Source organism: Leucoraja erinacea, chromosome 10, assembly GCF_028641065.1.
Source record: "Leucoraja erinacea ecotype New England chromosome 10, Leri_hhj_1, whole genome shotgun sequence".
In the NCBI taxonomy this organism is placed as follows: Eukaryota; Metazoa; Chordata; class Chondrichthyes; order Rajiformes; family Rajidae; genus Leucoraja; species Leucoraja erinaceus.
In genome coordinates, this window is record NC_073386.1 from 54,144,365 (window position 1) to 54,169,494 (window position 25,130).

General features: G+C 43.5%; 1 protein-coding gene across 1 annotated transcript in view; it reads right to left on the reverse strand.

The window, feature by feature from the left end:
• Positions 1-25,130, reverse strand: part of kcnt2 (potassium channel, subfamily T, member 2) — a 311,774-nt gene that overhangs the window by 281,081 nt on the left and 5,563 nt on the right. Inside the window, 3 exon segments of the mRNA XM_055641239.1 lie at positions 6,796-6,855; positions 15,242-15,290; positions 20,164-20,263. Of these exon segments, the coding sequence (XP_055497214.1) occupies positions 6,796-6,855; positions 15,242-15,290; positions 20,164-20,263 (209 nt within the window).

The following is a 25,130-nucleotide window of genomic DNA, read 5'->3' on the forward strand; positions in this document are numbered from 1 at the left end:
GAGTCAAGAGAGTGTTCATATTCTCATATGTACTCGAGCAATCAAATTCTTACTTGCAGCAGTACAACGGGTTTCTGAACACAGGACTCAACAAATAATAAAATAAACAAAGAGAAAGTTCAATAAATAAATAAAAACCCAATAGGGCACAAAAACAAAACAAAGCCCGAAGTGCAACCCAGGCAGGTTGGAGTTTAGTTGAACCATTCCTCAGTCCACCTTCCAAACCGATCAAGATCCTGCTGCAATTTTTGACAACCATCTACACTTTCTACAATATTGCCTGATCATCCCGGGTTTACAAAACATGGCTTCAGAAAGTGCTTTTATTGTGCAAACACCTTTGGGAATACAGCTGCAGCTTTTTGTGTGTATCTTGACAATCTCTCAATCGTTCAAACGAGGGAAGTGCCAAAGTCTAAACTATCATAACCTGGACCAGGCACTGTGAAACTTAACCCTGGGTAACAACTGCTCATTGTCAAATCAATTGTGTCGGAGAACTATTTTACTTTAATATCCCCTGTGCAAATAATTTATAATTGAGTAACTGAATTCAGAGCTGGCCCATATTTATTGGATTTGCTCCTGTGCAAGATCTGCAAGATAATTGTGCGATATGCAAAATTGAAAAGCTTTACATTTTTTTCATAATCATCTCCCATTATGTCTGCGTGATTCCCCTCTTTTCAATAAAACATTCTATGCATCTCTCGAATAATGTATTTCTCACGGGATACTGCACAATTACATTATGGCTTTATGGGTATTTCTGGGGGGGGGGGGTGATGGCAGACAAGAGCTGTTCGGGTGATAAAATGAATGGCTTGACTAATCATTTTTTTATCTTTCCAATCCAAAAAGTTCTTCTTTTTGGGAATACAGCTGCAGCTTTTTGTGTGTATCTTGACAATCTCTCAATCGTTCAAACGAGGGAAGTGCCAAAGTCTAAACTATCATAACCTGGACCAGGCACTGTGAAACTTAACCCTGGGTAACAACTGCTCATTGTCAAATCAATTGTGTCGGAGAACTATTTTACTTTAATATCCCTGTCTGCAAATAATTTATAATTGAGTAACTGAATTCAGAGCTGGCCCATATTTATTGGATTTGCTCCTGTGCAGAGCAGCAAGATAATTGTGCGACATGCCAAAATTGAATTCAGCTCTAATTTTTTCATCATATCATCTCCCATTATGTCTGCGTGATTCCCCTCTTTTTCAATAAAACATTATTGCAATCTCTCGATATTAATGTATTTGACAAAGGCATTACTGCACAATTACATTATGGCTTTATATAGTATTTCTGTAGAGGGGGTGATGGCAGACAAGAGAGTTCAGTGATAAAATGAATTTATGACTAATCATTTTTAAAACATCTTTCCAATCCAATAAGTTCTTCTTTTTGCGAGAAAGAAAAAAAGCTATTGTGTAATTCCCACAGCTTCGATGAATACTAGACGACCAAATTACCGGTAGGTGCCTCTCTGGTTTGACCTCCTGAAAAATTCTTACTTTCTAAGTATTTAAATATTCAGCACCCTGTAAAATGGCCACAATTAATTGAGTATCATAAGGCAGCAGTGACCTGAAACATCAGCCATTCCTTCTCTCCAGAAAGGGTCTCGACCCGAAACATCACACATTCCTTCTCTCCAGACTGTTTCTCAGGCCCCCACTCCCTCATCTTTACCATGGATGTCCAGTCACTCTACACCACCATCCCCCACCAAGAAGGTCTAAAAGCCCTCCGTTTCCTCCTTGTCCACAAAACCAGTCAATTTCCATCTACCAATACTCCCCTATGCCGAGCAGAGCTGGTCCTTATCCTCAATAACTTCTCCTTCAACTCCTCCCACTTCCTCCAAGTCCAAGGTGTAGCTATGGGCCCTCCAATTGGGGCTTTACCAGGGGACACAAAGGAGTCATAAATAACATATCCATTTGTTGAGCCCATTTTTTGGAACCTAACAAAGGTACATACCACATAAGTATTTTGTTCATGTATGCGTGTACGTATGCCAAAAATGTTACAGAGTTACACAGTGTGGAAACACCCTTCAGCCAATCACTGCTATACTGACCATTAAGCCATCAATATCAATCATGCTTGCCAGCATTAATTCTATTTCCATCTAGGTACTGCTCACTCGAAGAGGAATAGATCGGGTAAATGCACCGAGTCTCTTGCCCAGAGTAGAGGAGTCGAGAACAAGAGGACATAAGGTTAAGGTGAGATGGGAAAGAACCCGAGGGGCAACTTTCACATAATGCGTGATGGATGTATGGAAAGAGCTGCTAGAGGAAGTAGTTGAGGCAGGTTCTATCGCAACTTTGAAGAAACAGTTAGACAGGTACATGGATAGGGCAGTTTTAGAGGGATATGGGCCAAACGTAGGCAAGTGGGACGAATGTAGATTGCACATGTTGGTCAGTGTGGGCAAGTTGGGCCGAAGGGCCTGTTTCCACACTGCGAGAACCTATTGCTCTACGATTTCTCAGGTCGCTTCTTCAGAATGATCCTATATTAAATGGGACAGGGTTGACTGCCTGGGCAATAGACCACGTGCTGCATGGCTTGCTCTGAATATCCATTAATGTTCGGTCAATTGTGACACCTCCAAGCTGCCGGTTGCCATACGTTGCATTATGATCAAGAGCAAGTGAAGTAAATGACTCAGTAATTTCAAACTGCAATAGCTACGAGTCTGGCACCTGTCCAGAAACACACCACAGTCTCATCACTCAGAGGGAAAATTAAGTTCTCCGTTCTCTGGAACCTAAATGCCACCTCAATTGAGATGGACAACCGTGTTCTAAATATAAAACTGGGGGAAAAAAAAAAAAAAAAAAAAAACTTAGTTCAAAGGGTTTGCAGATTTACTGTTAATTTAATGAAAGATTGCTTCCGTGCTGTGGCAGTTCTGGATACAAGCAGAGGGAACACAGGAAGTGATTTCACACCACCTTCACACTATTAATCAAATTTGGATTTCATTGACAAGTGACTCCACACATTTTTACGATGTAAAATCAAGGCTATTATACGTCAAGGCATGGTGTGTATTTTAAGGAGACCGGAATAGTGTCACAGGTTAGTAGAGCACAGAAACAGGCCCTTCAGCCCTCCTCTGGCTATAGAAATTCATCCTCAACTCCATTCTATTTAATCTGAGGCTATGGGCTCTTGTCCTCGTCTCTCCCACGAGCAAAAATATCCTCTCCTCATCCACTTTGTCCAGGCCTTTCACTATTTGGTGACTTTCAATGAGATCCCTCACCCTTCTAAACTCCAGTAAGTACAGTCCCAGTGGCATCAAACGTTCATCATAAGTCACTTGTTATTTATTAACTTTAGAAAGCTTTACAGAATTATTTGGGCATTGGCTCAGCCCTGGGAATAATTTGTGACCCATTCTCATAACGTGTAAATGGGTAGCACAGACCAATGTACTCGCAGGAAAACTGTTCTTCAAATGTTTTGTGCACACAACCACAAATGAACTGCATTCAGGGGATCCCAGAACGTTGGAGACACAGATGTGATTGTCTTGCCCCAGCTTGTGATTTAAATACAATTTCCACGAATTAAATTATCTTGCATGGACAAGTTCTCATTCAGTTGAAAATAATTCTTTTGTTTTTGCAATTGGCAAGCACACAAGGTGTCACCATAAATCATCATTTGGAAAAAGACAGGATTTAGTGTGTACAGAATGTGTTACAAAGGTAATATTGATGTTGTTTGATAATGTATTAACTGTGGATGTTCCTGAAATAAAAACACAAAGTGCTGTAGGAACTCAAGGTGCCAGGTAGAACCTGTGGAGGGAATGGACAGTCGACGTTTCGGGCTGGGATCCTTCTTCAGATATCTACCTGGACACGACCCATATCCCTCCATATCCACATTCCTATCCAAAAGTATTTTAAATGCCACCCTGACCACCTCCCCCAACAGCACTTTCAAGGCGCTCACCACTTTAAAAACATATCCTGTGCATCTGCTTTAAACTTTGTCCACCTCACCTGAGAGCTATGCCCTCTCCTGTAGTTCATTAAGCAAGTTTGCTCAGAGCTGGCATGTGCTCTTCTGGCAAAACAGTGCGCAAACCGCATGTTAACAAAGCATAACACTTACAATTGCCTTGGTCCTGTGTCATTATGGGTGGGAGTGGTGGCAAATAAATGGAATCAATTAGTCCCAATGGAGACCAGCTGGCAATTAAAACAAAACCCCACCCCATCACCCAGAATTGGCTGTTATCTGATGCACAGCCAGCCTCCTAATTGAAAAATGGTAATTTAATGGTGGTGATTAAAAGTTACAACAATCCAACTTTTTAAAATACACGATTCATTAAAGATATCTCAATTGATTGCATTTCTAGACAGGATTCTGCCTACAAGTGTAGCAGTTTAATGAAACCCATCTACATTTTGAGTTGCTCGTTAGAAGTTATATACAATTGACTAGTCTGTTAATTGTGTCCAAGGGTAATTATAATATAGTCAATGATATAACGCAGAAGAAGACACAAAGTGTGGGTGTTACTCCGCTGGTCAGGCAGCATCACTGGAGAACATGGATAGGCAATGTTTTGGGTAGGGACCCTTCTACAGACTCCAGCATTCTGTGTCTTCTTTTGTGAACCAGCATCTGCAGTTTCGTGCTTCTATACAACACAGAAGCCCTGCAACCCATTCAGCCCACATCCACACAATTGAAAAATGTTTCCAGTTGCCCACATCCTTGTTAATCAAACAATACAAAACTAAAAGTAAAAAATATCCAAGTGAACACTTCACGATCAAGGATCTCATAAACTAAAATAGTCCATCTTCATCAGCAGAGAGCAGAGGCACATTAGCTTGCATGGCCTCTTCCACGGTACAAGTCTCTATGATTCTAGTAAGTATGCATCCAACTCCTTTCTGAAAATGATTAATCACTTTTATGATCTTCAATTAGATCTTTAACCACTCCAGTTCCTTCGTATCAAAAAGCAGTACAGCACAGGAACAGGCTCTTCAGCCCACAATGTCTGTGCCAAACATGATGCCAAGTTGAACTCATCTCATCGCATCTGACTGTACATGATCCATATCCCTCTATTCTCTGCAGTTCCACGTGCCTATCTAAAAGCCTCTTAAATGCCACAGTCTGCCTCCCCCACCAACCCTGCATTCCAGGCACCCACCACCCTCTGTGTAATAAATAAACTTGCCCCATACATCTCCATTAAACTTTTTCCCTCACACCTTATTGCCATGCCCTCTGGTGTTAGACATTTCCACCCTGGGGGAAATGGTTCTGACCATCTCCAGATCACCACAAGTTATTTTTCCAATTACCTTGAGCCCATGTCCTCCAGTTTCCAAAAGATTTTCTTTGAACACTCAATAAAATATCTACAACACCCACAGTTTCTCCAGCCTGTTAGCCACAAACACTCAGTTTTGGAGAGTTCAAAAAAATGTCATGTTGAAGACCTCCTTCGACCTCCATCAAACTATGTTGAAGTCTAGCTTCGGGAAAATTGGACACTGAATAGTGGAGAGTGAAGACGACCTCCTTCGAACTCCCTTCGACTATGATGAAGACTATCTAAGACTACCTTCGACTACCCATGAATAACATACTGACCTACTACGACCTACTTCGACTAAACCTACGAGTAAAAAAAGTATTGATTTTTTTCCATGGCGACCTTTTTTTACTCGAGGGCATTTTTCAGCATGTTAAAAAATACGCCGCAACCTAGATGAGGCCTCGAGTATGCGGGGGCTACTCTCGAGCATGAAGGAGAGTTACAAAGATCTCCTAGGACCTCGTGTCGACCATGTTGCGAGCACGAGTCGAGGGCAAACTTTTCTGAATTCACGGATTAGGTCGCTGTAGTGGGACAGCCTCTTAACTAATCCAGCAAAATGTCTTCTCTGACTCCTCCAAGGCCAGCATCCCAATTAGCTTACTCCCTTCAGTCTGCAGTCTAAAGCCAATGGAACACCCTCAACAAACAAATAACCTTCCAGCAGTTTGAATGATTCAAAAAGCAGGTCTGATCCAGCTCTCCAATGAGAATTCCTTCCCGAGTTGTAATTACCCCTGGTGAAAAACACCTGCACCTTAAGAAAGTTCATTAACACAGACTTAACATCCTTGTTAATTTAACAAATTAAATTAATTAAAAAAGAAGAGCAATCCATTTTAACTTTACATCTAAATTCCCACCCATTGCTTGTTTAAAAAAATGCTAATTACTAATCTAATTACTAATCAGTTTTACATTAACTGCAATATCTATTTTTTCCATCAATAGCCAAGTCCTCGTATAGGAAGGAACTGCAGATGCTGGTTGACACTGAAGACAAACACAAAATGCTGGAGTAACTCAGCAGGTCAGGCAGCATCTCTGGAGAAAAGGAATAGGTGGAGTTTCAGGTCGAGACCATTCTTCAGACCCTTCTCAGTCTGAAGAAGTGTCTCGACTCGAAATGTTACTTATTCCTTTTCTCCAGAGATGATGCCTGACCTGCTGAGTTACTCCAAAATTTTGAGTCTATCCCCATAAATTATAGCCATTCAAATAGTGAAATGGAAACACTATCTAGGAGTTTGCAGCACAACAGGAATTGGCTATGACCTATGTCCTTTCATTTAATGCAAATTCTATTGACCTTTGTTTCACGACCAGCTGGTAAAAAACAATCTGACGGATTCCCTGAATCCAGAGAGTTTATGCAAGCAGTGTTGCCTAGCAACCGTTTCAAATCAAAAGAAGCTTACCTTATAGCTGAGATAAGCCAACAACATTGTTTCAAAGAAACTTATCAAGGCCACAGTAACCTGAAAGGAAAGAATGGAGATTACAGAACAGTTTATCTGAAGAAACGCACCTCAGGCTTTTAATTAAGCATTAAAGAATCTTTGTAAAAATACTACAGAATATAATGGCAATTAATCCTGAAACATTAAAATGGGGAACATTTTAGATTTCAATGTTACTGATTTACAAGTGTAGACACAAGGAATTGCATGGTTACAAAAAAAAAATCAATGCTGGAATAACTCAAGGGGTCAGGCAGCATCTCTGGAGAACACGAGTAGGTGATGTTTCAGGTTGGAACCCATGATGTCTGAAGAAGGGTCCCAACCCGAAACATCACCTATCCACGTTTTCCAGAGATGCTGCCTGACCCGCTGAGTTACTCCAGCACTTTTGCCGTTTTTTATTTGCTGATTTCCAAATTTGGCAGAATAGTTACAAAGCTATAAACTCCATTTTAATTTTATTTTTTAGTTTAATATTCATGGAAACTAGCCATCCTAGAGTGGATATTTGTTATTTCAATCAATAGTGTTTAATTGTCATAAGGACCACTAACAGAACGATTACATTCTTATTTGCTGCGGTGTAACAGTCCCATAAGCACAATAACACACAGATAAAATAATAATTTAAAAAACTGCAATTAATTATTAACTGTAATACCTGTGCAAATAAAAAAGCAAAGTCTGTAGTGCAACCCAAGATACAGTTCATAGAAGTTGATAGTTACTGAAGCTTTTAATGCATTTGCTATAATTCAAATATAATATATTTTTTAACTCTACGCATCTCCAGTGCATTGCACCCTTTACCTACCAAGACCTGATGGTGTCATTGATGCTTAAACGTGTTACAGTCCTTGGGTCCATAAACACAATATTACACTGTGACCTTACTCAAGATTGTATGGTGTCATGTACAAATGTTTTGTCATATTCAAATCAAAATCTGTCCCTGATTTTAATAAGCCATTTTCCACATCCGTCCCAATGTTCTAATCTGAGCGGACTTGTTCAATGTCCTATGACTTCTGTAGATCTTTTAGTTTAGCGATACAGCGTGGAAATAGGCCATTCGGCCCACCCAGTCCGGACTGACCATTAACACTATCCTACACACGCGAGGGACAGTTTACATTTATACCAAGCCAATTAACCTACAAACTTGTACGTGTTTGGAGTATGGGAGGAAACCGAAGATCTCAGAGAAAACCCATGGGGAGAATGTAGAATCTCTGTACAGACAGCACCCGTAGTCGAGATCGAACCCAGGTCTCTGGCGCTGTAAGGCAGCAACTGCACTGTTGCGTCACCGTGCCATACTTTTGTGGCATAAAAAACTCTCAAAATTGTTTGTTTATTTGCTCATTACAAAACCTCGTCCCAATGTCAGAGGTCCAGAGAATTGTATTGTTACAACATTCTTCCTGGATTCACCCATGTATCCAAAAGTCATTAACTATTTACAAATTGGTCTACCAGAACAATTGCTGTCCTTAACATTGTCACAAAGCATGGATAGAGATAGACGCCTTGAATTGTGTTTAGACCAGTCTGAAAAATGGTGCTAATATATGACAATGCCTCAAATTACATTAAATTAACAACCTAAATGATCATAATGTACATTAATTAGATATTAGACCATGACATAGCAGCAGAAATAGGCCATTCACCCCAAGTCTACACCGCCATTCAATCATGGCTGATCTATTTTATCCCTCTCAACCCCCATTCTCCTGCTTCTCCCCGTAATCTTTGACGCTCTTACTAATCTCTGCTTTATAAATACCCAATGACAGCCCCCACAGCCATCTGTAGTAATGAATTGCACAGATTCACTGCCCTCTGGCTAAATACATTCCACCACATCTCCTTTTTGAAGCTACATCCTTTAATTCTGTGGCTGCGCCCTCTGATTCTAGCCTTTCCATGTAAATACATATTTCCAGAGTCATGAGTGTTTTTTTTTTTGTCATATGCAATATGGCATACCAAAATGCTTTCTAGATGAACCTCCGCCCCAGACTGAGGTCCAGAATGCTCCAGAACAGGTTTTCATCAAGGATCTCTGTGTACTTTGCTCCGTTCATTTTTCTCTCTATCCTGATTAGTCTCCCAGTTCCTGCCGCTGAAAATACATCCCTACAGCATGATGTTGCCACCACCATGCTTCACCGTAGATATGGTATTAGCCTGGTGATGAGCGGTGCCTGGTTTCCTCCAGGTGTGACATTTGATATTCAGGCCAAAGAGTTCAATATTGGTTTCATCAGACCAGTGAATTTTGTTTCTCATGGTCTGAGAGTCCTTTAGGTGCCTTTTGGCAAACTCCAAGCGGGCTGTCATGTACCTTTCACTGAGGAGTGGCTTCCGTCTGGCCACTCTACCATAAAGGCCTAATTGGTGGAGTGCTATAGATCTAGACGTCCTTCTAGAAGGTTCTCCCATCTCCACAGAAGAACTCTGGAGATCTGTCAGAGTGACCATCAGGTTCTTGGTCACCGCCCTGACCAAGGCCCTTCTCTCCCGATTGCTCGGTTTGGTCGGGCAGCCAGCTCAATGAAGAGTCCTGCTAGTTCCAAAGTTCTTCCATTTAAGAATGATGGAGGCCACTGTGCTCTTCAGGACCTGAAATGCTGCAGAAATTGTTTTATACCCTTCCCCATATCTGTGTCTCGACACAATCCTGTCTCGGAGGTCTACGGACAATTCCTTCGTCTTCATGGCTTAGTTTTTTCTCTGACATACACTACTTCTTCTTCTTATAGGATTCCGGCAGTGTAGACGCTGCTAAGCGTATTACTGCCCTCCACAGGTCAAAGTTTGAACTAAATTCTTACATACAGTCCTGTAACTTGCAGGAATTGAAGAACAGCCCTGGATATCAGTTGATGTTTCTCACTGCGTCCAAACAAAGATGAAACAGAAAAAGCCTCAACGCCAAGTCCTGTCAGTCTAACAAACAATACTTTTCTTTCTACCCTGTACTTTTTACATTCTAGGAAAACATGCTTAACCGACTCATTACTCCCACATTCACACGAGCCAGAAACATGTTTCCCTACAATGCATCAATAGTAATTTAACCCAGTGTCCCAACCTCAATCTACACAGTTTAACTGAGCCCCTACGGGACAGATGTACAGAAACATATTTTCCTAACTTCAGATTGTATAGAAAAGTAGTGTCTACCCCTGACTTCCATTTCCCATCCTCTCTGCCATTCTTTTGTTAAGCCCTCTTTAATTATTTCTCTCGGTTCCACTCTCCCCAATGATACATGGATATCTGTTTCTCTTCTTAAACTCTCCTTTGCTACGAGGTCCACCTGCTCATTCCCCCTCACCCCAGCATGCCCGGGAACCCAGCAAAAAGTGATGTTACACGCAAACCCAATTCTAGAAAACACACTCAAGATTTCATTTAGAATGTCAGGACGAGCTTTAGATTTCCCGACTCTTAAAGTTTCAAGAGCAGCTGCAGAATCAGAACAGATAATGACTTCTCTAAAACTGGCTTCCTCAATCCACCATAGAGCCCATTGAATTGCCATTAATTCAGTCGTGAGAACAGAGCTTCCATCAGAAATGCGCCGGCCAATCTTCAACCCAAGCTGCTCCACATACACTCCAAACCCAGCTCTCCCACTAACTGGATCTTTAGATCCATCTGTAAAAACAATCAAAGTGCTCTCACTGATTGAATTAAGATATTCCAATATTCTTGGAGTCACCTCGTGCTTATCTTTTTCCTGAAGAAAAGCAAGCTCAATAAACAGTTCAGGAAGAACCCAATAGGGCACAGATAGCCTTATTGTATGCTCTATAATACCCCCTTGTTCCAAACCCAGCTTCCTAGCCCACTGATTTATAATGACACAAAATGTGTTATATTTGTTACCATCATCAACCTCTTGCAACAAACACCTTGCTGGGAAGGTATCATTACACCCACAAAGTTTAGCCCAGTAATGTAACCCTAGCTTAATGCACCTTAACCATAAGGGCATTTCTCCCATTTCAACAATCAGGGCAGGGACTGGGGAAGTCCTGAAATGCTCCACAGCAAAGCCTCAAAGCCTTTGCCTGCAACACATCTAGCCTAGCCAGAACAGTTTTAGACGCAGACCCATACACAAAACACCCATAGTCAAGAGAAGATCTGATCATGGCCTGATAAATTAGCAGCATTGTCTGACATGTGCTGTCAACTGTGGGGCCTTATATAGACAGGTGTGTGCCTTTCCAAATCATGTCCAATCAATTTAATTTACCACAGGTGGACTCCAATCAAGTTGTAGAAACATCTCAAGGATAATCAATGGAAACAGGATGAACCTAAGCTCAATTTTGAGTGTCATAGCAAAGGGTCTGAATACTTATGTAAATGTGATATTTCAGTTATTTCTTTTTAATTACTTTGCAACATTTTATAATCACCTGTTTTCACTTTTTTATCATGGGGTATTGTATGTAGATTGATGATTTAAAAAAAAATTAATCCATTTTAGAATAAGGCTGTAACGTAACAAAATGTGGAAAAAGTGAAGGGGTCTGAATACTTTCTGAATGCACTGCTTACCAAAAATTGAATTATGAGATGCTTACAGTACATGTAGTGGCATAACAGGTCTGTAAACTCAGTACTCATGGATAACATAATAAACAAAAGTTCAATAAATTTAAAAAATATCAGCACAAAACAAAAACTTGCAGTCCTTACTGCAACCAAGATAGTTCATAGTCCATAGTTTGGTTGGTGGTTGTAGTGTTGACTAGCCTGATGGTTGTTGGGAAGAAGCTGTTCCTGAACCTGGAGGTCACAGTTTTTAAGCTCCTGTACCTTCTTCCCTTCGGATTGAAAGGGGAGTGTGGCCAGGGTGGTGTGGGTCATTGATGATGCTGGCTGCCTTTTTGAGGAAGTGCCTCCTGTAGATCCCTTCAATGGCAGTGTCCACCACATTTTGTCATCTCCTTCATTCCTGGGTGTTTGAGTTGCTGAACCAGGCCGTGATGCAACCAGTCAATATGCTCTATACGGCAGACCAGGAGAAGTTTGATTATAGTATTCATCGACATACCGAATCTCCTCAATCTTCTGAGGAAGTAGAGGCATTGATGGGTCTTTTTCTCTCATTGCATCTGTGTACCGGGTCCAGGCCAGATCTTCAGAGATATGTACACCCAGGAAGTTGGTGACTCTCCCCACCACCAAACCGTCGATGAAGACAGGTTTGTGGATCCTCTGCCTTCCTCTTCTAAAGTCAACATCAGTTCCGTGGTTTTACTGACATTTACAGCAAGATTGTTGTTCTGGCATCATTCAATCAAACGATAATCTCCCATCTATACTATGAGACATCATTAATCGTAATTTGTCCAACCCTGCTGGTGTTGTCAGCAAATTTAAAGATGGAGATCCAACAACCATAATAAATATACAATAAATTAACAGCCAGTCCAAGTAAACTAGACAAGGATAGTGCAAATATCAAGGTAGGTTGAACAACCATGCTAGTGCAAAGCCCGGAGTGGTTGGATAGTGTTGTGATTGAGGTAGGGCTGTGGTTAGTATCGTGCAGGATAGTTCAATAACCTGATGGTTACTGGTAAGAAGCTGTTCTTGAACCTGTACCTTCTTCCCGATGATAGCAGCGAGATGAGAGCATGGCAAGGCTGGTGTGGGTCACTGATGATATTATCTGCCTCCTTCAGGCAGCACCTCCTGTGAATCCCTTCAATGGTGGGAAGGTCAGTACTTGGTGGACTAGGCAATGTCAACCAATTTCTGCAGCCTCCTTTGTTCTTGGATTTTCGAGTCACCGGACAAAGTCTGTGTGGAGTTTGCTGGTTCTCCCTGTGACCGCGTGGGTTTCCTCTGGGTGCTCTGGTCTCCTCACACTTCCCAAAGACATGCGGGTTTGTAGGTTAATTGGCCTCTGTAAAGTGTCCCTGGAGTGCAGGTAGTGCATAAATACAATTATGACTTTTAATTGACATTCGGACAGCTCTGTGGATAGGAAGGGTTTAGAGGAACTTGGACCAAATGCAGGCAAATGCGATTTGCCCAATATACCAACTTGGTTGGTGGGGACAAGGTGGACAGAGGGCCAGTTTCTATGCTGTGCAGCTCGATGGCTCTTGTTCCCAATGTGTGGTGTCTGTTTTGTATCTTCTTGGAAGTCTACTGCTATTGCTGATGGCAACGGTCATATAATTTGTCGTATTAGGAATATTGTATACCTATTGAACCGTGCCTGAAGCTCAGAAATGGCACTCAGCAGTCCCCTCCAAGGACAAGAATACATGGCGCACTGAAGAACAACATTTCCTGGACTTTTTTAACAGCAGACAGCATAAATTATTTTAAAATCCCAGACAGTAATAAACAGTTTGTGTAGCCGGGGAATGAAAGAATAGCGAAGCACATTAGATTTGTCTGTAAGCTTTCAAAACTCTGTGAAACCTGACCTTATCTTCAAATCAATGGAAACCAAGAGCAAGCTAATGGATAGAAGTTAATTTGCTGCATGGACCACTTGTATATGGTATAGAAAATACAGAAAGCCAGTGAGAACTGATGCTTCCCACCAATCTAATAAATCGGTCTGAATGGCAGCATAAAGTAACGTGCAGGCATGATATCTATCTTCTATAATTCGTACACTCTGATGATTGAGAGGATGTTTCCACTAGTGGGAGAGACCAGGACCAGAGGCCATAGCCTCAGAATAAAATGACCAATCTATAGAAAGATGAGAAGGAATTTATTTTGTCAGAGGGCGGTGGATTTGATGAATTCATTGCCACAGACAGCTGTGGAGTCCAAGTCAATGGATACTTTTAAGGCGAAAATTTAGTTTAGTTTATTGTCACGTGTATGGAGAATCTAAAGATTTAGATGGGTGCTAAACAGCCAGCAGAAAGACAATGCATGATTACAATCGAGCCATTTACAGTGTACAGGTACAATAAGGGAATAATGTGTATTGCTAGATCTAGCCAGTAAAGTTGGATCAATGATAGTAGAAAGTAGGTCAGGATTGCTCTGTGGGCAGGGTAGGATGATTCAGTTCCCTGATAATAGTGAGGAGAAACTGTCCCTGAATCAAGAGTTGCGCGTTTTCACACCTCTATCTTTTGCCCATTGGGCGAGGGGGGAGAAGAGTGAGTGGCCAGGGTGCAATTGACAGATTCTTGATTAGTACGGGTGGCAAGGGGTCATGGGGAGAAGGCAGGAGAATTGTGGCTAAGAGAGAAAGGTAGATCAGCCATGATTTGAATGGCGGGGTAGTCTTGATGGGCTGAATGGCCTAATGGGCCTGTCCCACTTAGGCGACTTTTTAAGCGACTGCAGGAGACTATGCAGTTGCCACATGGTCGCCACATGTTCACAGGTGGTTGCCGTGGAGTCGCCTCCACGGCCGTGAGGAGTTCCCACATTCTGGGAACGAGTCGCGGCCTCATTATGGTCACCGTGAATTTTTCAACATTAATAACATGTTGAAAAATTAGCGGCGACGAGATTGAAGCCGCCATGGAGAGTTGCGAGAATTTTCGAGCCGTAGGTGGGTCGGCAGGAGGTCCTCGTGGGTTGTCAGGAGGTCGAAGGTTCTTGGAGGTTCTCCTAGGTTGGAGCCAGTGCTGACCGGTGAATTTCATTGGCTCATTGGGGAAAAAAAAGGTAAGCAGTAGTTTTCAGAACCAAGGATAACTGACTGGTAATGTTAAATGTCCGCCGAGCTTCACAGCCGTGTATCTCTGGCTTCTTAAAAGTTGTTTCCACTCCTTCTCCACCCCTTTTTCCCTCTCTCCCCCCTTCTCACCCCACCCACTCCCCCCCCCCCCCCCCCCTCTTTTAAAGGACTTACCGTACACTGTGCTTTAGCCATCTTTTTACAGCACCAACCTTCCTGTTCATCGCGGTGTGTGTCTGTATCACCTTGGCTTTGCACCATGTGAATTTTTTAGACAGGACAAACGTGGGGAGGGCCGTTTAAAAAAATTCACACGGGCTGGTGAAGGAAGCGATGTGTGTGTGTGTGTGTGTGTGTGTGTGTGCGTGTGTGCGTGTGTGCGTGTGTGCGCGTGTGCGTTCCACTCTGACAGTCACCGTTCCAGTTTCCGATTTTTCAGGCGATTGCCGGCAACTTGACAGTCGCCAGCAGTCCGCTGAAAAATCACCTAAGTGGGACAGGCCCATAATTCTGCTCCTATCACTTATGATCTTATAATACCATACCCATTAACACATTTATTTTCTTCTACTAATAAAGCATGATTGGCAACAAGTGCATTGAGAAAAATATATTTGCCTGTCATTTCATTTTGTAATCCAAATCTAGCTGCAGCAAAAATAAATGTTATTTCCAGTGATTTTGATATAGTTATTTACACCTTACCTGTAAACCCCACAAGGGAAGACTTCTTTCTACCCATATTATAGGGGATCTGAGGGTAAATCAAATTGGTAATTTTAGTTAGCTTGTATTTTGTATATGGAGACACAAAGAACTGCAAATGCTGGAATCTTGACCATAAAACTAAGTGCTGGAAGAACTCAGTGGATCAGGCAGCATCTATGGAGGGAAATTGGACAGACAATGTTATAGGTTGGGTCCCTTCTTCAGACTGATGGAGTGCGAGGGGGAAAGTCAGATATTTTGATCATATGAAGGTGTCAGTTTCCTCATGTATGCTAACACCAATCATAAGTCCCTCATTTTTTTAATCCCTGGTGTGCTCCACAACATTCAACCTCTTTACTGTAGGATTATTGTAAACTGGTGGTCGATGGGCCGAAGAGCCTGTTTCTATGCTGTACCTCTCGGTGCCTGGGTCAGCAGTGATTTTCCAATGACCAACACCATAACCTTTGGTAAAACACAATGTGCTGCAACTCAATGCGTCAGGCAGTAGATGTGGAGAAGGGTCAGACTGAAGAAGGGTCCCGGTTCAAAAATTCATCTGTCCATTCCCTCCACAGATTGCTGCCTGACCAGCTGAGTTCCTCCAGCATGTTGTATTTTGCTCAAGATTCCAGCATCTGCAGTTCCTTCTCACCAATTCATCAGCATATTTTCTTATAATGATGCGAATAAAATGTAAGTTTGATATGAGTAATTATTTTATACTTTTTAAACAATTCCACAACTTACCGGTCAGTCTTGGTGAGACTGTGGTTTTGACTGGAACAGCCCCAACTTTATAAAACAAAACACAAAGAAAGTAATAATTTCAGATCAAACTGGTGGGTTTAATTTTTGTCTACATATCATTGTTATTCATAAAGTATTATGTTTTGTACCTTTAGTTTGGTTTAGTTTAGAGATACAAAATGGAAACAGGCCCTTCAGCCCACCGAGTCCATGCCTTCCGTTCACACTAGTTCTATGTCATCCCACTTTCTCATCCACTCCCTACACACAAGGGATAATTTACAGAGAGCCAATTAACACTGAAACTTGCACATCTTTGGGATGTGGGTGGAATTGGGAGCTCATGAAGGACGCCCACACAGTTAAAGGGAGAACATTCTAACTCCACACATACGGTGCCCAAGGTCAGGATGGAACGCGGGTCTCTGGTGCTGTGAAATATCTGCGGCACTTCACCGCGCATAGGATGTAATAATAAATCCCAATTGTAAAATGAAACATTTATTCTCGTCAGAGTCATACAGCACAGAAATAGGCCCTTCGGCCCAACTTGACCATGCCGACCAAGTTGCCCCATCTACACTAGTGCTACCAACCCACGTTTCGCCCATATCCCTCTAAACCCATGTACCTGTCCAAATGCCTTTTAGATGTTGTTATTGTACATACTAAATGTTATTATAGTCATCTGATAAAAACCACGGCATCTATTCTGCACAGATTTCTTTTAAACGGTCCAAAATAGTTGTTCCTCAGCTGCATTACGCTGAAACTGGCTTCAACAGAAGTGAGATTACATTTTCTCCAACGCAAAGGCTGCATTGATGGGATTTCCCCTCAGGATCAAAGGCAGTGCACTCTCCTACTTACAAATGCAATTGCTCATCTTCTCTACCTAACCAAGCGTGTCATCTCGTTTTCCCAGGCAGCTGTTCCCCTGACGTCAGCTCCCACAATAGTTACCGACGGGGAAATGTCTGAACCGCTCCATGGTTGCGGCGACCTTGGTACAAAACACTTCTTTACCTTGTATTACCAAGTTCCCAGTCCTTACATCAACGTCATAACTTTCACATGGAACAGCACAGCACTGAAAAACAGGCCCTTCGGCCCACAATGCACGTACCGCCCATGCTTACCTAAACAAATCCCTTTTGCCTGTAAGTGCTGCACACCTCTCCTTTCCTTGCCTTTCTAAAAGCCTCTCAAAATGGTACAGCAAAGGACCAGGCCCTTCGGCCCATAATGTCCGTGTGCAACTGTTGCCTAGTCAAACTGATATCCTCAGCCTGCACTTGATCCACATACCTCCATTCCCTGCATATCCATGTGCCTATCTAAAACCCTCTTAAACACCACTATCGTATCTGCGTCCACCACCACCCCTGGCAGGCCCCCACCACTCTGTGTAAAACATTTCCCCTGCACATCTCCTTTAAACTTTGTCCCTCTCACGTTAAAGCGAGGCCTTCTAGTCTTTGACATTTACGCTCGGCAAAAAAATGGTTCCAACTGTCTACCTAATCCATGCCTCTCGTAATTTTAGATACTTCTATCAGGTCTCACCTCAACCTCTGATGCTCCTGAGAAAACAATTCAAGTTTGTCCAACCCTTCCTTGTTGCTGACACCCTCCAACCCAGGCAGCATAGCTGGTTGGACTGCACTTCACAACCATGGATAAAATCCCATCAATTTATATATTAAATATTGGGCAGAACGGTGGAGTGTAAAAATGGAATTACCGGTTCTATTTACATTATGGGCCTTTATAGCTTATTGATGTATGTTGCAAACAGGCACTTCTTGGGGTATGCATGCAGGATACTGGCCTTCATTGGTCAGGACACAGGATATAAGAATAAGAGCGTGGAACTAACACAGGATATAAGAGCCTGGAACTCATGGTACAACTTCAGAAAACCTTGCCACAGCTGGAGTATTGCGTGCATTTCTAGTTGCCACAGGGAAGATATGAATGCACTGGAGAGAGGGTGCAAAGGAGATTCATCAGGATGTGGCCAGGAATAAACTGAAGAGGAGAGACTGGATAAACTGCAGACACAATGACCCAGATGCTGGTTTGCAAGAAAAGACACAAAGTGCTGCAGTAACTCAGCGGTTCAGGCAACATCTCTGGAGAACATGGATAGGTGACATTTCAGGTTGGGACCCTTCTTCAGACCCAATCCGAATAGTCCCGACCCGAACTCGATCCATGATCCTCAGAGATGTTGCCTAACCCGTTGAGTTTCTCCAACACTTTGTGTATCTGGGTGAACTAGGTTTGCTTTCCTTGGGGAGAAAAAGGCTGGGGGGGGAGTCTGATGGGTGCACAAACTTGAAGTAGATAGATAGTGATAAGCCTTTCCCAATACTGGTGCATTATAAACCAGACCACATAAGTTTAAGGTGAGGATTATAGGGGACCTGAGGAAATTATGTTTCACCCAGAGGGTGGCTACACACTGCCTAAGAATGGAGAGAGGAAACCTCACAACACAGAGTGGCCCAGTGGCGCAGTGGGTAGAGTGGCTGCCTCACAGCATCGGAGACCCGGGTTCCATCATGATCTCAGGTGCCCTCTATGTGGAGTTTGCACGTTCTCCCTATGACCGCGTGGGTTTCCTCTGGGTGCTCCGGTTTCCTCCCACATTGATTGGCCTGTGAATTGGCATCTGTAAACTGGCCTGTGTCATTTTACTGTGAATTGTAATAGTACTGTAATTGTAAATTGTGCAATTACTGTCAAATGTACAGTAACTGGCCTGTGTAATTGGCCTGTGAGTTGGCCTGTAAGTTGCCCTTAGCGTGTAGGTAGTTGATGAGTAAGTGGGATTACAGAACTAGCGAGAACGAGTGATCGATGGTCAGCATCGACTTGCTTCGTTTCCATGTTTCCATGCTGGATCTTTCAATCAATTAAAAATATAACAAGGCTAAATGTTGAGGAATTGAATCAGCTGGACATAGAAAGCCAGGCAGCAGGTGTTAATAAATAGAATTAGTGCAGACGGGTACTCAATGGTTGGCATTAACATTGCAGGATGTGCTGTCTATTTCTCTGGATTTATGGCTATACCAATGATAAAAACGCCTCAACCCTTCTGCCATTTTTAAATCATAATCTTACAGTTGACCAATGGCTATTGCCAAGTTTGAGAAAAGCAAAGTAAGTAATTTTAGGCTAATAAATTAGATTGATTTGTATGACATTTAAATCATTAAAAACGCTCAATAAATCTTGTGGTAAATTGCTGAAGGAAGTTGAACAAGATGATCTCAAATTTCAGCCAGGAACGTTATTATGAAAACTGTGTCTTGTGCATGTTATTCCTTACTTTGTGACATACTTTGACACTGTTACGATAAATCAGTCTGAATATGTAACATTTTTGAAACATTCTAATTATTATTGTATTTTTAAATGCTTGCACAAACACAATCCAACATCCACTATTGTCATGTGCTCAGTAAACCATATTACTTGAGCTTGTTCTTTCAAAATTTAGGGCAAATCCATAATGATAACTTTATATGAAATTAGCAAAGACACACCAAGTTTCACTTTACCTAGAGTAACAAATGTCAAGAGGTTCCCTAAAGGTATGCCAATGTGTGGATCTTGTATTCTCCCTGAGACCGTGTGGTTTTTCTCCCAATCCATTCAGTATGAAGAAAGGTTTGCAGCTTGTTGGCCCTCTGTAAACTGCACCAAGTGTGTAGGGAGTGGATGAGAAAGTGGGATAATGTAGAACTAGTGTGAACGGGTGTTTGGTGGTCGGCATGAGCTTGATGGGCCGAAGGGCTTGTTTCCACACTGTATCTTCCAATTCAGTTCAATTAAAAAACAAAACTGGTCAAAGACATTGCAACAGGCCCCTAACATAATCAACACCCGTGAAGCTCCACCTCAGAAGTCTGATCTTCTACCATTAGTCCTGCCATGATTTATTCAGAAATTAGAATATGGTTTGTATGTTTTAGCAACTAATTCAGAAACTTAGTCATCACATGATACAATGGGGCAACATGAAATGAGTAAACACAAGATGAATTATAATTTTCTTGGGCAACATATACGGTGCTTTATTTTGATTCGTTTTTGAACTGTTCAGCAATGAGCTGCCCGTTTGAGTTGGAGTAAAGTTGTGACTTTGTACATACCATCCATTTCTTTCCTGAGGATCATCAAGCAACACACGAACAATGTACAAAAAACAGCTCAGTAGCTTGAGGGAAAAGTTGAACAGGCGTATTCTCAGACCTGAAATAAATCATAGTTTGATTTTTCATGATGGAAATACAGTAAAACCTTGCGATAAAGGACCCCTTTCCACAGGATTTCGGTTATAGCTGACCAAGGCTCCCATTACCTCACCCCCCCCATCCGGCAGTTTCCCACCGAGTTGGTGCTATGTGGCGGGAGCTTCTGGTTGCGGGCGGAAGCTTCTGGTTGTGGGAGAGGAGAGGGGGGGCGGCGTGAGTACTGGGCCATCCCTGGTCCACCATGTGTGGGGTTGGAGGCTCCATGGCTCCCCGGGCTGCGACACCCCCCCCATCCACCCACCGATGTGCTTCTCCCCTTCCGACCTTGGGTTAAACTTTACTCCGGTTATAGAGGACAATCGGCCATAATGTGCACAATCCCCCCCCCCCCTCCCTTGGACTGTAACTGGGAGGGTTTACTGCATGTTTCATTCCAATTAATAGTCAAAAATTAATCTCGTCATTCAATGTCCTGAATCGCAATTACTTTAATTTAGTTTCATTTATTATTGCCACGTGAATCAAGATAGAGTGAAAAGCTTTTTATTGCTTGCTGTCCAGTCAGTGGAAAAACTAAACAAGCCGTCCACAGTGTACAGATACAGGATAAAGGGAATAATGTTTAGTGCAAGATAAAGTCCAAAAAATAAATAAAGAAGAAAATGTCATCATGTACAATCTAAATTCCATAAAAGCAATACAAGGATATTCATATTACCATGCTTATACTTAAATATAGATATATATATATATCAGTCTAAAATGCACTGTTTTGTTTTAATCATGTTTCCAGTGAGGGGTCAACAAAACATCACAAAAGATTCTCCAACTAGAAATACTATTTTAATTTACCTTTTCCATTAGTAAAACATTACTTGAATAAGTATTGTCACTGTGAAGCCATTTGAACTTAAAATGTGTATATTAGATTATAAATGAGAAATCTACGATTGAAAGCACAGACATGATTGGCGCTTGTTGGAAGAGTCAAGCCTGGAGATAAGGTTGAGAGAGTCAGTCATGGAAACAGGCCCTTCGGCCCAACTCATCCATACTGACCAAGATACTGACCAAGGTAGTTCTATTTGCCTGTATTTGGCCCATATCCTTCCAAACCTTTCTTATCTATGCACCTGTCCAAGTGTCTTTTGAATGTTGTTATAGTACCTGCCGCGTCTGTTAGCTCGTTCCACATACTCGCCACCCACTGAATGAAAAAGATGCCCCTCAGGTTCCTATTAAATCCCCTCACACCTGAAACCTATGTCCTCTGGGTCTTGATGCCCCAAGCCTGGGTAAAATACTCTGTGCATTCACCTTATCTATTCCCCTCATAATCTTATTCACCTCCACAAGGTCATCCCTCAATCTTCGATAGTGCCAGAGACAGAAGGAAGACTGAGACCCTAACTCCCCCCACAGCGGCCTTCGTGTGCCGACACTGCTCCCGTGAGTGTGGCTCACGCATCGGACTTGTGAGCTGCACTCAATCCCACAAGACATGAGATAGCACAACCTTCTGTGACGGGACACCACCAGAATACTAGAGATCTTTACCCGCTAGTTTGATCTTTGAATGAAAAATAATGTGGAGATAATTAAAGCTAGGTAAACAGTGCATATAAGCCCAGGTTATAGATCTGTTTATCTGAATGAAATCTATATCTCTATACTATTAAAAGTTTAAACTTGTATGTATGTATACGTGTGTGTGTGTATCGTCTGTGTCTTTCTACCTTCGTCAAAACGCCACTCGCTAGCGCAGAAATGTTCACACATTATTAATCACATTAACCCCGTCAACAATAGAAACTGCTTCACTTCACATTACATGCTCCGTTTCACAAGTTACAGCGTTTTAAAAATGTGAGGCCTCGTGGAGATGGAACAGTGGCGGCGGTAGGAGAAAGGAGAGGGAAAGAGAGTTGAAGGAGGGATTGGGGGACAGGAGGAGAAGAAGGGAAAGATCCTGGGGAGGTCAGGAGGGAGAGTAGGGGCATTGAGGGAGAGGAGGGGGTAGGGAGGGTAGTTGCCACATCTACACTCCCTCTCCCACCCCCTCCCTCTCTACCCTCCCTCCCCCTCTCTACTATCACTCCTACCCTCTCTAACCCCTCGCTCGCCCTCTTCACCCTCCCTCCCCCTCACCCTACCTCCCCCTCTCTCTCTCTGCCCTCTTCCCTCTCTGCCCTTCTCTCTCTCTACACCCGTCTACCCTCCCTCTCCACCCCTCCCCTCCCTCTCTCCCCCTCTACCCTGTCCCTTTCTACCCCCTCCCTCTCTTGCCCTTCCTCTCCCTCTTTAACTTCCCTCCCTCCCACTCTACCCCCTCCCTTTCCTTCTGCCCCTCTCTCTCTCTCGCTCTCTCTACGCCCTCTCTCTCTCTCTACCCCACACTCTCTCTGCCCCTCTCTACTCCCCTACCGTCTCCCTCTCTACCCTCTCCCTCCCTAATAATAATAATAATAATATCTTTTATTGTCATTGCACATAAGGGCAACGAGATTTGGTATGCAGCTTCCAACCAATAAATAAGTTATTTATGTTATGACATTGGTTGAAAGCTACATACCAAATCTACTAATAAAATTTAGATTTAGATATCCCGAGAACATGGATATAAAAAGAACAGTAAAACAGTCAAAACAGTTCAACAGACTAAAGTGCAGATGTGTCTGTGTGACGTGACCATCCGAGGGAGACAGTCCATGGGGGTGGGGGGAACTCAGCAGGACCGGTTCGGAGCCGCTATAGCTCTGGGAATGAAGCTGTTTCTGAGTCTGGAGGTTCGGATGTAAAAGGCCTTGTCTGCCGGAGGGAAGTAGTTCAAACAGCCCATTACAAGGGTGTGAGGAGTCTTTATGGATGCTGACGGCCTTCCTGAGGCACCGTGTGTGGTAGATGCCCTCCAAGAATACCTCTACCCCCACCCCCTCCTCCTCCTCCCTCTCTACCCCCCTCCCTCTCTACTCCTGTCTACTCCCTCCTCTCTACCCCCTAACTACCCCCCTCTCCACCCCCTCCCTCTCTAACCCCTTCCCTCTCTACCCCCTCCCTCTCCCTCACTCGCTTTCTCTCCCCTCCACTCTACCCTCGTCCTACTTCTACACCCCTCTCCCTCTCTCTTCCCCCCCCCAACCCCCCCCCCCTCTCTACACCTCTCCATCTCACCCCCCCCTCCACTTCCTTTTCTACCCCCCCCCCCCCGCCCTCTCTACCCCCCTCCGTCTCTACCCCCCTCCATCTCTACCACCCCTCCCTCTCTAGGGATTGAAGAGGGAGAGTGAAGAGGAGGAGGAGGGAGTGCTGGTGGATGAGGGAAATAAGCCGCGCCTGCATGGGGGCTATGTGTGAGTGGTGGAATATTGCGTTGGAGGAAATGGTTGCGTTGGGGGTAACGGGTGAGTGGTGGAACATTGCATTGGGGGTGCAATGTGTCTGCACTTGGTGTCATATATAACTAAAATTCTGATCTTGTTATCTTCCAGTTTGCGTAGTTTTTCTATTTGCGCCCAAATGCTACATGATAGCGCTACAATTTTCGCCACCTTACTCACCATTCTCATGCAAGTCCATCAAGTTTTGTTCCGATCGATGGTATATTTTAAAAGTTATTAAGGTTTAAAAATCTTAAAAAACACTCAACCACAGATTGGTCTCCTCTCCCGTCAGTCACCGCTACGCTGATTGGTCTCCTTTCCTGTCAGTCACTGCTACGGCCGGGCGGCAACGCCCCTTCCTGCACCATTGCCACACTGATTAGCCATGTCCACTGTCAGTCACCGGCGGGGAGGTGGAGGAGGTGAGGAGGGACAGTGGGGGGGGGGGGGGGGGGGGGGGGGGGGGGTTCAGGGGGGAGAGGAGAGGAGAGGGGGGAAAGTGGAGGAGATGAGAGGGAGAGGGTGGAGAGGCAATAGAGGGAGAGGAGGGGGGAGTGGGGGAGGTAGGGAGTGGGGATTAGAGGGCGAGGAGGGCAATGGGGAGGTCAAGAGGGAAAGTGGAGAGGATAGGGTGAGGTGAGGGGTGGGGGATAGAGGGATAGGAGGGGGGTAGGCAGGGGAGATGAATTATGGAGGGAGGGAGTGACTGAGGGTAGGGAAAGGAGGGGGAGGAAAAGGTGAGGGAGAGGTTGGGGGAGGGAGGAGGAGAAGGGAAAGAAGAGGGAGGATGAAGAGGAGGCAGAGGGCTTGCTGGGGGATGAGGGGAAATGAGTTGCGCCTGTGCAGTTAGGGGCTATGGGTGAGTGGTGGAATAATGCGTTGGGGAAACTGGTGAGTGGTGGAATATTGCATTGGGAAACGGGTTGCGTTGGGTGACGAGGCCTCCCGTGTTACAGGGACAAAACAGGTCCCACTTAGTCCAGTTTCTTATTCAACCTGATGAAATCGATGAATTGATCAAATTAGTCGAAATAGTCGAAGGAACAACAGTTTATAAATAGTCAAAGAACATTAGAGCGTACAGTGGCGCAGTGGTAGTGTTGCTGTCTCACAGCACCAGAGACCCAGGTTCGATCCTGACCAGAGGTGCTGTCGGTACGGAGTTTGTGCATTCTCCCTGTGACCAAGTGGGTTTTCTCCAGGTGCTCCTGTTCCCTCCCACATTCCAACGACGTGCCAGTTTGTTTGTGATGTGGCTACTATATATTGCCCATAGTGTATAGGATACAAAACTGGAATAACATGAAATTGGGGTACAAGTGATTGTTTGTCAGCGTGGACTCTGTGTGCTAAAGGGCCTGTTTTGTATGGATTTAAAAATAACGGTGGGGATTTTACAAAGAAGGCACTGTTTAATCAGGACCCGCTACAGTTCAGTGAGGATTAGAGGGATATATGCGCAATGCAGGCAAGTGGGACTAGTGT